The 17,162-nt window shown below is 36.1% G+C and overlaps 1 protein-coding gene across 2 annotated transcripts in view; it reads right to left on the reverse strand.

Moving 5' to 3' along the window:
* Positions 1–3,344: 3,344 nt before the first annotated feature.
* Positions 3,345–17,162, reverse strand: part of RBM11 (RNA binding motif protein 11) — a 15,919-nt gene continuing 2,101 nt past the window's right edge. Inside the window, exons 2-5 of one of the 2 annotated variants that reach the window (XM_032406312.1) lie at positions 14,708–14,870; positions 13,293–13,365; positions 9,435–9,531; positions 3,345–7,967 (exon numbers count right to left, since the gene is read on the reverse strand). In XM_032406312.1, the coding sequence (XP_032262203.1) occupies positions 7,683–7,967; positions 9,435–9,531; positions 13,293–13,365; positions 14,708–14,870 (618 nt within the window). In that variant the 3' untranslated portion in view covers positions 3,345–7,682. Of the gene's footprint in view, positions 7,971–9,434; positions 9,532–13,292; positions 13,366–14,707; positions 14,871–17,162 lie in introns of both variants that reach the window. The other variant, XM_032406311.1, reaches the window with a different exon arrangement.

Raw genomic sequence — 17,162 nt, forward strand, 5'->3', positions numbered from 1 at the left:
TTGTTTGTTAAGCTGCCATATAAACCATTGTCCCTTGCAATTTGAGGAGTCAGTCCTTATACTATGCTCCCACGTGCATGTGAATTAAACTTTTCTTAAAATCATTAATTCAGAGAAATAATTGAACCAAAATTAATTAGTTAACCTTTGTCAATTTAATTTTCAGGCCCCAGACTATTTACGCCTAAGTTGGTAAGAGGAAAGTTTTCTTCCTAACGCTATCTAGCTTGGTAATTCAAGCTATCCGTCTTGCATATATACCACTTCTTCCTATGAAGTTAAACTCAAATGTCTTTATAAAGGAAAATAAATTATAGCATGATAATTTGGAAAAGAGATCCATTTTCTTAATGTTTGTGTCCTTGGTTTCAAAAAATAGTTTAAAATTTGATGTCTGTTGGATGGGTCACTTTGGAGTCACCAAGTGTCTTGCAATAGGACTCAGGATGAATTTCTCACTGTCCCATGGATGGGTTGAAGAAGAGACTCCATTGAAACACAGAGCAAGACAAGAGAAGGCACTGTTTGCCATCCTCCCACTATTCCCTCAGAGAAGCTGAAGTTGTGTGTCTGTGAGTTTGGGTGGCCATTGCAGGTGCTGCCCTGAGCTTGAAGACCTTGGGAAGTTGCAGCGCCCCTTGTGGGGGTGGGGGAGTGGTCATATTATTTTAAAGTGTGTCATATTATTACTTAAGATTCCCCTGACTTAAATTTTAGTTGACTTTTAAGTTTCTAAATGCCATCAACTGTATCTTACTTCAGTTCCTTAAATTCCTCTAATTTTACTGGCCATATTCTGATTACGTTGTCATTTTCCTACCTCTAAACTGTTCATTTTGCTGAGAAATAACCTCCTCATTCTGGATGTTTCCAAATACCACACATTGTTCTAAATTTATCACCACTTTCATAAACTTTACCTTGTCACCTCAGGCGGAAACGAAATCTACTTTATTTGAGCCCTTTGCTGACTGTACTGTTTATTTATTTTTTTTTAAGATTTTATTTATTTATTCATGAGAGACAGACAGAGAGGCAGAGGGAGAAGCAGACTCCCCAAGGAGCAGGGGGCCCGATGCGGGGCTCGATCCCAGGACACTGGGATCATGACCTGAGCCGAAGGCAGATGCTTAACGACTGAGCCACTCAGGCGCCCCTGTACTGTTTATTTTATGTAAAAGGCTGGCATCTCTTCAACTTAATTTCTGTTTCACACTCCCATTACAATGGGTGGGGGCAATAAATTCAGTCAGTGGGAAAATTCACTCCTTCCCTCAGGACTGTATCCTCTACAGGATTACCTAACATAGGAACACCATTGCTATTTTAATATAAAAAAACCTTCAGGCAAGCATTCAGAAAGAAACTCAAAATTGCTTATGTTGTACAAAAATCTAAAGATTTGATCTTCATATCCTCATAAAGCACTCCATGATCCAAGATTTATATGTAAAATTGAATTTGGCAAAATTCTAAAAGAAAACACAATAGATTTTCTCTTAATCTTTGACTGTGAAAGGCTCTCTGGGGAAAAAAAAAAAAACCCAAACTATAAGAAAGACTAGTATGTATGACAATATATTAACTATATGACAATTAAAACCTCCTGCTCTAGCAAGAAAACAGAAAAAATAAACTGGAAAATTATTTACATATATATAACAAAGAGCAAATTTTCTTAAGGTAAAAGAGGATTTAAAAATCAGTAAAAACTTTTTTTTAAACCTGACATACTGACATACTGAAAAAAAAAAGAAGTATTTTAGCAGCAGAGATTGGGAAAAGGGACAATAACAAAATTTTAGGCATTCTCCAGATCTTTAAGGAAACTAACCAACCCACAAAAATCTCTCTTAATCATGTTATCTTCCTTGAGTTATGGTCCTATTTCTCTCCTCCCTTTCACAGCAAAAAACTTGAATAAGTTATTTCTTCTTGCAGTCCATCAGTTATTTCCTCTATCCTCACTTGAAACCGCTCTGATCATGCTCTTGCCAGAATCATTCACCCAAAATGTCTTATATGAAGCATCATTGCTAAATCCAGTGACCAATTCTGAGTCCCTATCTTACATGACCTATCAATAACATTTGACACAACTGATTATTTCTTCCTTCTGGAAACACTTTGTTCCCTTGGATTACCAGACACCATATTCTGCTTGTCATTCTATGGGAGGTTCTTCCTCATCTCCCTAAGGTACAAAATACTGGCAATACTCAGGGCACAGACCTTGGGGCTCACCTCCTATCTACACACACTTCTTAGATGATCTTATCCAGTCTTGAGACTTGAAATACCATTGATATGCCAATAATGCTAATGTTTAAATCTTCAACCTTGACCTTTCCCCTGGACTCCAGACTTATATATACAAATTTCTTGATATCTCCTATTAGATTTTTGATATGCAAATCATAATTAACATGTCCAAAATTCTGCTCCAGATCCTGCTCTAAAACTTGCTTCTCCATAGTTTTGCCCATATCAATAAATGATAACTTGGAGTCATTGTTGACCCTTCTTTCCCAGGATTAGAATGCTTAGTCAATTCTCAGCTTTACCTTTAAAATACATCTAGAATCTGACCACTTCTATTGCTACTGTTTTGAGCTAAACAACCATCTTCTCTTGACTGGGTAACTTCAATAGTCTTGATATGTCAGAACTTGTCCCCACACCCCATCCACAAGACATCCCCATTAAGATTATAAGTCCAAGTTGTTACAATGGCCTATGAGTTCCCATTATCTTCTGTTCACATCTCACCTGTGATCAACCTCCTCCACCATATTAGCTTCCTTCCCTTTCTCCCCTGGAATGCTTCCTCCATGGGGCCTTTACATCTGCTGTTTCCTCTGCCTGGTGTTCTTCCCTCAGATATGCACATGCCTTACTTTCCCTCCTGCTTTGAGTTTTTAATCCCTAAACATTTCCTGTAAAAAAAAATCGTTTTCCTCAGCAGTTATCAGTTATTAACATCTAACTTTATATGTTATTTATCTTATTTATTCTCTTTCCACTAGACTGTTCCATAAGAACATGATTTAAAAAAAAAAAAATTATCATCATAACTCAAGTTCCTGTATCCTTAAGAGGTTGGGGTGATACTGACAAGAGGCAAGCCGTTTTACTTGTACAGGTTTTTTTTTTTTTTTTTTTTTTAAAGATTTTTTTTTATTTATTTATTTGACAGAGAGAGACACAGCGAGAGAGGGAACACAAGCAAGGGGAGTGGGAGAAGGAGAAGCAGGCTTCCCGCGGAGCAGAGAGCCCGATGTGGGGCTCGATCCCAGGACGCTGGGATCATGACCTGAGCCGAAGGCAGACGCTTAACGACTGAGCCACCCAGGCGCCCCAACTTGCAAGATTTAATACTTGGAGACACTCTTCCAAGGACAGGTGAAAAGCAGGGCTAAATATGTGAGGACAGTTGAGAGTCAGGATAGAAAATTGTTGGACTCCTAGATATCCTTTTTTGTGTGTGTGTGTATTCAGGTTTTCCTTTCCTTTCTTCCTCCCAAGATTAATTTTCTTGAGGAATGGAGACTCTTATGCCCTCCCATCATTGCATTCTGTGTTTACCTCTATTGTTGTAGCATTATCCTGAAATCACCTTCCTAACTGTCCATTTATGCTGGAAAATCATAAACTCTTCAATGTTGGGATCAAACTTTTCCAGTGACGCTGTGGCCTCAGCACCGAAATCTGTGTTTGGAATGATAATCATTCCTTGTTGATCGATTTGCTTTAATGAATACTCCAAGTAGGAAATGAAAAGAACCTGAACAAGGTCACAATGAGGAGTTAATGACCACTTAGAAATGGAGTGAAAGGCACTGTCTAGAGTAACTCCCAGGGTTTTGATTGGCATGCAGGAGAGTCTGCAATGTTTCCCTTGTGATTAACTTGGAGGTGGGATAAAATCAATGAAGATTTGTTATCAGCCTGGGGCAAGCAGCTGGGGCAAGAGTTATTTTCCTATCCAGGTTATTACTAATTGTCTCATATAGAAATAGAAGCAAAGACAATAATTATCAGGTTTCAAATAGTGTGTTGGACTGACGAATAGTATTCATTTAAAGCATGTTTTCATTCATTAAGCTCCCCAAACAATGGGTCAAGTGGTTGAAACAGGGATTGTTAGATCCAGGTTCCTTGCAGCAGATATTATGTAAGCTTGTTGGGTGCCAATTATTCCCAGAGTTTATAACACAGCAAATATATGACTGTCTATCCTTACATACTGTTTAGGTTTTCTAATTACAATGCAAATAGCACATGTGTTTCTTAATCCTTATAAAACCTGTTAATATTATAACAAGATGGTATTGGAAGCTGGAAAGGAAATTTTACAGGGAACCAGATAACAGACTACTTGATTTCACCTGCTAAGGCAGTTTCTGCAGGCACCTGAAGTAATTTTTGCAGGTTGGGCATGACTGGTAATAGACTTAGTCCACAGTTGCGGTATCATGTGACCCCGTAGGACCCACTCTGATCAAATAACATCATCACTAATGCAAACTGGAGTTGTGCTCACTGAACTTCCTCAGGCTTGAGGCATAGAAGCAGACATCATCCTTTGTTAAAAAGATGTCCTTTGAATTTTCTGCATTAAAATATAGTTTCTGTAGAGATTTATATATTAGTCCTCATTTTACCCAAAATCAAACCCAGGCTATTAATTCACATTTCTTAATGGGAAATAAATTAATGAGAGGCTCTTAATTCTGATGTAACTAGCTTTACTAGGATGTATAGAAATAGAAAATAGAGGTAGAATACAGACACTTAACTGAGCTTTGACTACAGACCTGAGTAGTTCAGTTGATGTTCCATCAGTTCTTTGGGATGGTATTCTAAAAGCCAACCCTGCTCCTCCAGCCCTTCTTCCTAGGGACAAGGAAGATGGGGGAACCAGACAGCCACACCATCACCCAGGGGCAGCTATGTAAGCCGCATGTGTCATGAGGCACATCCGCCCTGAGGAGAATATGCCCAGTCCTTAAGCATATTTAAATGGAGATGGGGCTGAATAACTGGTATCCCCTTTATCTTTGCATTCTGCTCAGTCCCAATGAATGGGCTTATTTTCATTTCCTTAAGTGCCTAACATCAAGAGTGCTTCATTATCTTGAAGTAGGCGCATGGGCTAAGAGAGACTGAAACTGAAGTGAGGTCAACAATTGTTCCAACACTCCAGCACCCAGTCCATAGTGAAATATTGCCCCCACTGATCACAGAAGAAAATACTGGGGGAGGAAAAAATTGGGGTAATATTGAAAGTGTTGAGTTTGTATTGCTAATGAGACATCCAGGAGGGAATGTTCAATAGGCACTGGAGGAAACGGTCTGGGAATACGGTTTCAGAAGTACTGTATTGGCAAGAGATGAAAATTTCACTTTCTAATTGCCCAACAATTTATTAGTATTTAGCCACACAAAGGAAGAGGCTGACTACTCAGTGTACAATGTTCCTGCACCTGGACAGTGCTAAAGAAAGTATAATAATTCTTAACTTTTTCTTTCATTACACTCTAAACAGATAACATTATTACATCAGAACTTTGTCATTATAATAAATTTGTTGCTAATCTTATAATAATTGCATTTAATGCTAGGATTTCAAAGGTGACAACCGTCTTAAGAGCTACACATAGCTATTTGAAACCATAGCTCAGGATGCATAATTTCAGTAAAAATTTCAAGGGTGTATGTTGACCTTTCTGACCAACTTTAATTCTAAGTAATTTTTCTCAATGGTTTTGCCACTGCCTGATGCATTATAAAAATTCATTAAAAAATTAGTGAATATGAGAATAAAAAGATAACTTATCTGGTTCTCAAATTCCAGGCTTCTCCTGGCATTTGCAACAGAATGTGCACATACATAAAATAGATTTTGAGAATGGAGAATTAAAATTAAAAAAAATAAAACCCCCTAAGGCAAATAATTTATATAATTTTTAACTCAAAGACACAGCACTGGGAAAACTGATAATTTAAAATTATATAGAATTGTAGATTATAGTAACATTTTAAGGAAAGTTTCCTATTTATTTTAACAATGAAAGACAGCAAGGGTAAATAGGTGTATTTACTTTCTGGTTGGCTCAAATTGGCTGACCGTCTAAAGTTGGTATCGGGGTCTAAAGTTGGTATCGGGGTAATTCCTGCCTGTGATGGAAGAAGTTGCAAGAATTCCTCGCAGTTCTAAGATTTCAGTTCATGTAGCAGTTATTTCAAGGTAATTCTGTTACAAATATGCACTCTTACTTGCTAAGAGACATTTCTTACGTACATATTTTTGATAATGCCAATCACTGTGAAATAATGTAGGGCTAAGGTGAACTATAGGTATAAGAGTTGAAAAAAAGGCTGAGGTGAAGTTAATGTTTTTAAACTGCAAAAATGTGAAGGTAAAAAGAAAAAAAAAGATCATCTCTTTTAGTCTGATTATTCAGGTACATACAGTATATATAGATCAAGCTATATCAAGCAGTATTTAATTTTTCATGTTCCTCAGATGGAAATGGATTAGTATTTATATTTAAAACTCTACTGCATTGTATATTTATAATCAAAAGTTAAATTCAGTTACTCATTTTGCTAAAAACATCTTTGTTATTTTAAATAAAGATCTATAAAGTGCTATGCAACCTGCAAAAGAAATATCTAAGCAAGGCTTTTGCAGGATTCTTTTAATTAGCTTTAGTAAATAAATACTTTCATCATTATGTACTTGTAGTTCATATGCAGCATCATATGTAGCTTATGATGAGCTACAAAGTTAACAAAGTGTCCAAATAAACCATTAATTTTACATGTATTCTATTTGTCTTCTAAAAATAAATGTACCAGAAACAGGAAACCTGATTTGATAATAAATATTAAATATCATATATTAATGAAATATCACTCTATTAATTGTTCATTATCAAGATTTAAGTATGTCAAATATACTATCTCAAACCCAGTTGGCAAAAGAGGTGGATAATAAATACTGTCCTAGCCAACTAATTTTCATGAAATACAATTAAGTGAGAAGTAAAGAGGCAGGTATTCCTATTTATATACACTCGTATAAAAAAGGAAGGATCTAAAAACTAGTCCCATGATAATCATCTTTCCTTTGGTATCACTGTCAGATATCCTCATTTTATGAAATAAACCTGTAGGAAAGTAAGGCTCAGAATGAATATATTTAGACATAAAAAATAAAATGTTATTCACATAGGAAACTAAAGCCTGCTTTTCCGTCTTTGTTAGGAACAACATGAAACCCCTAAATAGTTGCACTAGTTTCATTCAGAAGATCCCCCACTCCATACAGGCAACAGACTAGGAGAGCAAGGGTGCCTTAACCACAAGGGCTCAGTGAGTGACTTCTGACTGATAATTTCATGCAATTTCACCATCAGTACTAAAATATAACAACTCAAAGTATATTTCTTGTTGACAATGTGTCAAAAATACTATTACAGAAAGTACTACATTATATTATTTATAAGTTTTTGTCATTCAAGACAAAAATGAAATAGCAAATCAGATGTCATATTATATATTTCAAAAAACACAAGAAAGCCACGAGATTGGTCATTTAGAAGAATACAGGTGTTTGTTTTTTTTCTTTTAAGAAAATGATGACCAGGGTAGGCAAATTTCATGTGAACATAATGCTAATATCTTTTCTTTTTCTTACACTTTCGGAATTTTTGGCTATATTCATTTCCTCTCTTGTTTTCTGTGCTACTATCGCTGTCACTGGTTTGTTTTTGCCTCTTTCGTTTATTCGTCTGATAAAGGTCAGGGTCACTGGGCTGTTGGTGAGTCCATTCGTAAGAGCTGGGTCCAGCCTCCAGATCTGGAGCACAATTTAGTGAAGATGTCGCAGACGTGCTATTAGGAAGCGGTGCTGCCATCTCATAATAAGGCAGCTGCAGGGCTGGATTATAGGCATGCCACTGCTGGGGAAAAAAGACAATCATCTAGCAAAACAAGGCTGAAATGTTACAAGAAAAAGTTAACAGTCTACATGCATTATACAGCTACTACAGGCAAACTAAACCACGTGTTAGGACAGTGACTTTCCAAAACAAGAATGTGGTAGTTCCTTTAAATTGTTAATGGAAAGATTCAAGGTAGTGTACAGCTTCCTACAATACAGATTCTGCCTTACAGAAATAGAATACAAGCCAGTTTTACATCTTCTAGTAGCCACAATATAGAAAACACAGGTGCCACTAATGATGTGTTTTATTTATCCCCCCAAATCCCAAATATTGTCATTTCAACATGTAAACAACATAAAAATTATTAATGAGTTATTTTACTTTCCTTTTTCCATACTAAGTCTTGGAAATTTGGTGTGCATTTTATACTTACAGCACATCTCAATTTGGATGCAACATTTTCACTGAAAATACTTGATCTGAATTTAGATTACCTAAAATTTACATTTGAAAAAGTAGATTCACATACCCAAGTTCCTGCAAATATTCTTAAAAATATTCTAATAACTGAACCAAGTATCTGCTTTTAAATTTTAATAAAATTTAAAATTAAATAAAATTAAAAACTCTGCTCCTTAGTCTCACATGTGGCTAATTGCCACAGTATGGTACAGCATGTTTGTCAACTATTAAGATAGAGAGACCCTTTCTTGTTTTTAACTCAAATTTCTAACTATTCAAAGTAGATTAAAGATTAATAGAGACAACACAAACCTGTGTGTGTCTGTGTGTTTCTCATCTCTACCAAGGATAAAAAATGCTGGGAAGAAGGATGTTGACAGTTTTGGATGAGAACTGGTTGTTTCTTAATATCTCACTGTAACTAAGAAAAATTTTCTTCCAAAAGTTAAATTCTCCATTTTCTTTATGTTAACAAAATGAAAATGGCTATTTGAAAAATCTGAAGCTCACATATATGTTGGATGTTCACAACAATGTTCCATGTCTGTCACTAACAAGCTGTACTGTCTTGGGCCTATTGGTTAATACCCCTGGACCTCAATTTTATTATGTATAAAATGAGGAGTTGGAAGAAAAAAATTTCCTAAGTTCCCCTTTAACTTATTGTGACCATAATTATGATTTCTAGGCCAGAACCATATTATTGAGAGTCTCTAGAAATAATGTAGTTTAACACTGAGAATCTAATTTAAATTAAAGTTTAAATGAGAACTCTCTGCTCAAATTGTACTAGGACCACAATGCAGCGTCACTACTATCTACCCATCTTGTGTTGACACACTCGCTAAAGTTCTAGGTGTGAGGTTGAAGATGACTTGGTTGTTGCAGCAGACTGCCATTGGGGAGACAGTGCTCAGGGCAGCTTCTGCCTTCACCCCAGGTTTAGATTTGAGAAACATAAGTTCCATCACAGTCTGTATTATATTACATATTGAACCAAAGGCATATCAAACTTACCATCTTCTGAAAGAAAAAATATTCTTGAGGTAAAGCTGCACTGTTAATTGGAAAGAACTGCATGGGAAAGGAAGATCTGGCCACAACTTCTTCATTTCTTTGGGGAGGTAAAAGAAAAATTAATAAAAAGTTAAAATCCCTACACACAAATGTCCTTTTTTCTTAAAAAAAGAAGAAAAAGGCTCTTTGTTATTAAAAAACAAAGCTTCTCTAAGACAGCTCAGTTAAGATTAACTTTAAACATATACACACAAGTAATCAGATATTATACTGATAATATAGTGACATAGTAGTACCTTAAGTCTTACTAATTGCTACATAGCGAAATCTCAATATTTAGAGTCACATCTGGCCTTCTGACAGGAAAATGTTAAACAGTGTTATATGTGTATAAAGAACTAGACACTTAGGTATGAAGAGAGCAAAGCAAGTCGTTGGTAATCACCAAGGGTACATTCAATCTTCTACAGATATAAAAAGTGAAAGAAATATAGAAATGTTCCTCAGTTTATTGTTGAAGATATCTTTACTGTTTAACTATAAAAATTATGCTCTTTCCTAAATGGACTGCTAATGTTTATCCACGTTTGTGTCTTTCACCCATGAATTAAGATAATAAAAGTTCCTCATTTAAAAACTGTGGTGAGCTAAAGTTTCATTTATAAGTGTTGTAATATTTGCTTCTATGAAGATACTTAATAAATTCCAGTTACAATTACTAGTTAGATTCTCTAGCTAGCCCTCACGTGTCTACTTGCTCCACAGCATTCCATAATTTTAATGCTAATACTACTAATCCTTAGGAAAGGAGGTGTGCTGTGGGAAAGGTGGAGGCAAAGATGAGGGCAGGGGAACGACAGGAAGAGTCAGATGGATACGCAGACATCCCATTGATAAATGGTGAGACTAGTATCGCAAAAACCAGTGGAGGAGTAAATTTCACTAAGGAAGGAATTAGGTGTCAGTTGTTATGAAAGAATAAACTGAATTAGCATTGAAGCTATTGTTCAGAAGGTTCTTGATAACCCCTGAATGAGCACCTTCCATGTAACAATGGGCTTAAGAAGCATGTAGGAAGTAAGGATGTGAAAGATGAAAGATTTTTCAGGGAGAAGAAGGGGCAAAATATAACAGCCTCATTTGGGACAAGGTTGGAGGAGACCAGAACGTGTGTATAGAGTAAGTGATAGTAAAGAAACAAACAAAAAGTGCAATGAAATTAGAGTGGGGAATAGAGTGGGGAAGATACAACCTCAGTAGCAGAAGTGCCGAGACTAGCACCATTATGAAAACAGATGCAGATTCTCTAAAACCACCGTCTTTCCTAGGTGAATCTCAGGGCATGCATCGTTGTCTACAGAGATGAATCACATGTAAATTGGGAAGAGTTAGGAGCTAAACTGTATCACTCCAAAATTTCTATGTTGAAGTCCTAACCCCCAATACCTCAGAATGTGACCTTATCTGGAACCAGGGTTGTTGCAGATGTAATTGGTTAAGACGAGGTCATACTGGAGTAGGATGAGCCACTAATCCAATAGGACTGTTTTCTTTATAAAAAGGGGAAATTTAAAGACAGGCATACACAGGAGAACATCATATGAAGAGCTGGGTGATGTATCTACAAGCCAAGGAATATCAAGGACTGCCAAATAACCAGAAGACACTATGGGATAGACACAGAACATTCTTTCTCAGAGCCCTCAGAAGGAACTAATTCTGTGGACACTTTGATCTTGGACTTCTAGCCTCCAGAACTATGAGACAACGCATTTCTGTTGTTTAAGCACCTCTTTGTGGTTATTTGTTATGGCAGCCCCAGCAAACTAATACGGGAACTGTTTATTGAAAACAGAAGGCATAAGAGGCAACAGAAGCATAAAAAATCCTTTTCAAAGAAAGACCCATGAAAGACTAAGGATACAACATGCACACCATTTTTCTCTGCACAAGTATTACTTCTAGGACACTATATCCTATTCTCATTCTTCCTTTATAATGTAACAAATACTAGAAAATAAGGTACTACCAATGAAGTGTACTGTTATGGAATATACATATAATTCTGATTTTCTACTCTAGAATTTGTGATGATTTAGTTTGTCATACATAAACATAGAATACAAGAGTTCTGATATCTCATAGTGCTTGTCTTTCTACCTCTGCCCAAATAGCAACAGCTTGTTTCTTCCTAATTCCTGAGAAATATGAGGTATGTTTTCCCACTAGTAGAAGAGAGGAAGCTCTCATATTATATAAATGGCTCAATTCATGAGTCTATAGTACGTCCCCTACCAACATAGTAAATCACTCCCCCCTTTCTGGTAACATTGGCTGAAAGTATTTACTGAATACCTGCTATGTGTCCAGAATATTAAATGCATTGAATGTATTACAGTATTTGATTCTCACAACAATCTTCGAGGTAGGATCCTTGTTTTAGAACAGGTTAGAATGTGGTGAAATAACCTGTCCAAGGTCATACCATTAATAAAGTGGCAGAAGCAAGATTTAAGTTCACATAATTTGATGTCAGCACCTACTTTGTTTTTTTTTACGATTTTCTTTCTTTTTCTTTTATTTGAGAAAGAGCGAGAGAGCACGAGCAGGGGAGAGGCAGAGGCAGACTCCCTGTGGAGCAGGGAGCCCGATGCGGGACTCGATCTCAGGACCCTGGGATCATGACCTGAGCTGAAGGCAGATCTTAACTGACTGAGCCCCCCAGGTGCCCCTCAACACCTACTTTTTCACTTCTCCTGATTTCCCTGATACAGAAATACTGGGAAGAATGAAGATGTGGAACACACTGTGTTTTCTTTGGGAGGCAGTACTTCTCCTATAGATAAGCCTGTGTGATTGCCAGTCCTCAGAGGCATTCGCTTATGCCTCAGAGGAGTTTCAGTTACTGTTAGTTTACATGAGAATATTCAGTTCTGCTGCAGAAGACAAAAACAAACAAGATGGATGAAATGCTTGTAACAGACCCTAAGTAAGCTAGTAGTTTATAGGACAGTGAGGAAACCGTGTTAGGGACAGAATAAGCAAACCACTTGGGAGATACAGGCAGAAGTTATGATATATGTTCAATACAGATAGTAAATAAGTTATCCTGTCAGACATGCTACAGATAGATTCAATCGATAATATGTGGAATAAGTAAGAGTGTCACTTGTACCCGATGATACGTGTGCCAAACTATCCAGGATCTTTCCTGTTGCTTTTCACTGTGTCTTCTAAATTGGTTTAATAAATGGTGTGACTTGAACATCGTACTTCAGTTTCAGAGCCGTTCTGTTCCATGACCTCTAGGATAGCTTGCCTGACAGTGGCCTTGGAGGCTACCATTGCATCAAGAAATCGGCCAGTACAAAATTTTAGAGTATTTGGAAAATTATCATAAAGAAGTTCCAAAAAGTAGTACAATAAATAACAGAATGGCTTAATGTCAGAAGGCTTAATTTCAAGCCTCGCAACTATCACTTTTTCATCTTTATGACCCTGAAAATTAGTTACCTTTTACATCTCTGTTTATTCAAGTATAAGATATGGATAATAGCATCTCTATGGTCCATCACAATGACACCTTGGAAGCTTAAGTGATTTAACATCTATGAAAAGCCCACAAGGTAAACTATAAAGAACACTAGAAATATGAATCTTTCTCACCTGCTACTGAAAATATTAAAACTGAACTTTAAATCAAAATATTTTGCCACTGTTCATCGTTTCAGAAAAAAGTGAATTGCTTAAATTTTATCCCATGTCTGAATAGTAAGGTTTTACAATAGTTCAGAATATATAAAAACTATTTATTGTACAAGAACATATTTGTTTTTTTGAAAAAATATTTTTAATTACCTGTAGCTGTGTGAATTTATCTTAACACAGCTCTCAAAACTTTGGTTAGCTGGTTCAGAAGAGCGAGAGCTCCCTATAGAAGAAAAAGAATTAACAGATTACTTAATGGTACAATTTTTTGGAGTTCTATTGTTAAACCATAGAAAAACTCCAAACCTAAAAGGATGTAGCAGTGGTCAAAATTCCTTAATCATATAAGGTACATGAGTATATCTTTGATCTCCCAAGTGATATTTACAGATTGTTTACATTACGACAAATGACTGAATTATAACCAAGCTTTGTCCAAAGCTATGGCTGTACAGAAGAATGATACTGACATGGGGCCATAAGATAGATGATGTTGTATTATTCTACACGCCTGTAGACTAATAATGGCAAAAATTAGTGTTATCTGCCTCCTGTGGAGAATGCAGAAGTTCTCTAAACTGCATTGGCAAAAGTGGATGCAACGTTACAGAGGATGCTAAGCAGCTGGCTGGGACGTGTCAGAACATAGTGCATCCCGGCCCACTTTACCAGTCTGTGTGAATTAACCAAACAGTACTTGAAAGCAATGATACAGCCAATTACCTTTGCAAAATCATTAAAAATATAAATAAAAGAAAGAAACACAAGGAGAAACCTTTTTCCTTTGCAATGAGGTACTGTTTTCTTACTACCTGTTTTTAGTATAATAAGAGGAAAAAAATAAACAAGCAAGGGATAGTCAATAGGCTCGCATCACTTAGGGGAGGGAGGCAACATAAGCATCGCAAGCACCGCACCATAAGCATCGCCTCTATCAGTCCCTCAAACCATGAAAGAGGTAGCGTATACTAGTACAGTGTTCTCCGGTATCTAATCCGTTTTTGACAGGTGTGTAGGAGAAGACATTTGAGGTCACTGGTGTCCGGAAGCTCTCTTCCACAGTGACTGAGGGTCACTCTGCAGCCGCTTTTGGCCAGCTACTTTTGCAGGGGCTTAGATCCAGGGCAATAATGTAGAGTATGGTGTTCACAAGAGAATGACTAAGGCACCCACTCTACCTTCCAAACAGTAGGTACTTGATACCACACACTAGCATTGACAAGAGTGGCAAATGGCCTTGATGTATTAAAGGCTAGAGCTGTGGGTCCCCAATTCATTTAGATTTGCTTAATTTAAAACAGCCAATAGCAACTATCATAGCTACTCGCTGGCTGGTACTAAGATAGAACATTTTAAACTTTAATATAGAAAAGATGCTATAGGATTGGCAATACTAATTAATCATATAACACTATGAATGTCTACATGTATTCTGAGAAAATTTAACAGAGACAAAAGGAACACTTTTTTGGTCTTACATTATATAGAAAACACAATGTTCACACCTCTGAGAACAACACCATCAACAAAACACACTTGGAAGATTCTTCAGTGGCAAGACCTACCAAATCGATACTGTACATTAATTGGTCTTCCATATAAACGTATTCCATTCAGCAAAGCTATGGCATAAGACACCGATTCAGGGTGTTTAAAGCAGACAAATCCAAAAGTCTTCGGCTTTCCTTCTCTGTCTTTGCATATAGTCACTTTGGTTAATGGCCCAGCCTATAAAAAACTTAAAAATTATTTTCTCATAAATCTAAAGATTTCTTTTTACACTCAGATAAATCAAGTATATTCAACTTCAGACTTCAAAATAAATCTGTTAGCAATAATTGCTTTATGTAGCTCTGCGAATGATGCATTTTCCTAACAGTAAATATCATATTTCATCACACTTTCTAGTATTTTTTGGCTCATCAAGAAAACATTCATGGTGTTAAGAACAGAAAATTTTAGGTAATAGTTCCAAATCTTAAAAGAAAAGATATGTTACCCTCTGTTAGGTTTAACAAAACAATTTGGAGAGCACTTAAATCTAAGAGTAAAATACTATTTTATCTCCATATGTATTAACTGTGTATAACTCAAAAACAAATTGAAATGACAAACCTAATGTTGGTTTGAGTGAGCCTAAAAAACTGTTGTATTGTAGCACGGCCTAATTTTTTTTGTCAGAGTTAAACATTTTGACAAGAGAAACTAATTTATCATGTGTTTTGATCTAATAATCCCATTTGGTAAATATTCCCAAAGGAAAAAATGTTTTAGTATGTTTATGACTTTAAAGTAGGTACGTTATTTATATGAGTGAAAAATTAGAAAGGTTCTAATTCCCACAATGGGAGAATATTATTCCATCATGCATTAAAAAAATGGAATAAAACAAAATAAATTGAAAATATTCAGACTGGGTTGGGAGGATGGGTTAGCCTGGTGATGGGTTTTGAGGAGGGCACGTTCTGCATGGAGCACTGGGTGTTATGCACAAACAATGAATCATGGAACACTATATCTAAAACTAATGATGTAATGTATGGGGATTAACATAACAATAAAAAAAATAAAAAAAAAAAGAAAATATTCAGACTGTATTGGTAGTAAAACCTATAATTAGCAAGAGAGTAAAAAAGCAGAGTGAAATATTGTAAAAAGGTATTAATTACAACTAAAAAAATTACATGTCCCCCATGATAATGATTACAGGAGGCACCCACAAAGACTTATAAACAACTAAGATTTAATGGTAAATGGCTCATACTTTTTATTTTTTATTTTTTAGATTTTATTTATTTATTTTTGAGAGACAGAGAGAGAGCATGAGCGGGGTGAGGGGCAGAGGGAGAAGCAGACTCCCCGCTGAGCAGGGACCCTGGAGCGGGACTCCATCCCAGGACGCTGGGACGATGACCTGAGCCAAAGGCAGATGCTTAACTGACTGAGCCACCCAGGCCCTGGCTCATACTTTTTAATTGTACTTTAATGATTGATTACTTTTCTCTGTCGAGTTGGATAAAGAAATTGCTTTTATTCTAAAGAAAAATGTTAACTATCATCTTTAAAATGATACTACATTTTAAGATTCCGTCTTTTTTTTTTTATTATTATTCATTTTCTGCTTTCTCAGGGACTAGCTCATCCTCCCTTCTGGATTCAAGGACCACTTTGTCAACAAATCTATTTTTTACACTCATGCCTCCTAGAGACCTCTGTGTGACTGTTCTTCAACATATTTGAAACTGAATTCATTATCTTTCTCCTCCAAATCTCTACTTCAGTATTTCTTAGTCAAAAGTACAAAAACTTTAAACCTGATTTTTCACTTCAAAAGATAATCAGAAATTTGAAAGAAACTAGTAAAAGGATAAATATACAGTAATAAAAAAATCAATTTTAATCAGTACTGTTCTACTATAGATATTAAATATATGAAATCACAAATGAAAAGAGTATGCTTAAATGCTTTGAATTTTACAAATTCGAAGGTATACCAAAGCATTTCTAAAGATAAATTTCAACAAAACTTGCTTGTAGTAACAATCCCATCAACTTTTAGTCTTTTTGAAGACTAAGTTCATGTGTTTTAAGATTTTTTTTTTTTTTTTTTTTTTTTTTTTTTGAGAGAGACAGAATGCGAGAGAGCAAGCACATGAGAGGGGGGAGGGTCAGAGGGAGAAGCAGACTCCCCGCCGAGCAGGGAGCCCGATGCGGGACTCGATCCAGGGACTCCAGGATCATGACCTGAGCCGAAGGCAGTCGCTCAACCAACTGAGCCACCCAGGCGCCCTAAGTTCATGTGTTTTAAAAAGCCTTTCTAAAAGACACCTCATTTTAGCAAATTCTTACAGAATACAGAAGGACCTAGGCAAAAATAAACACATATACTTGGTTGCCTGATCTGTTAAAAGAGATGAACATTTTGTTTAGGTAGAAATTATTTAAAAAATGAGAAGATTTTATATCTATAATATCTATCTATCTATCTATCTATCTATCTATCTATCTATCTATCTATCT

This window comes from Phoca vitulina, unplaced genomic scaffold (genome assembly GCF_004348235.1).
Source record: "Phoca vitulina isolate PV1807 unplaced genomic scaffold, GSC_HSeal_1.0 scaffold8, whole genome shotgun sequence".
In the NCBI taxonomy this organism is placed as follows: Eukaryota; Metazoa; Chordata; class Mammalia; order Carnivora; family Phocidae; genus Phoca; species Phoca vitulina.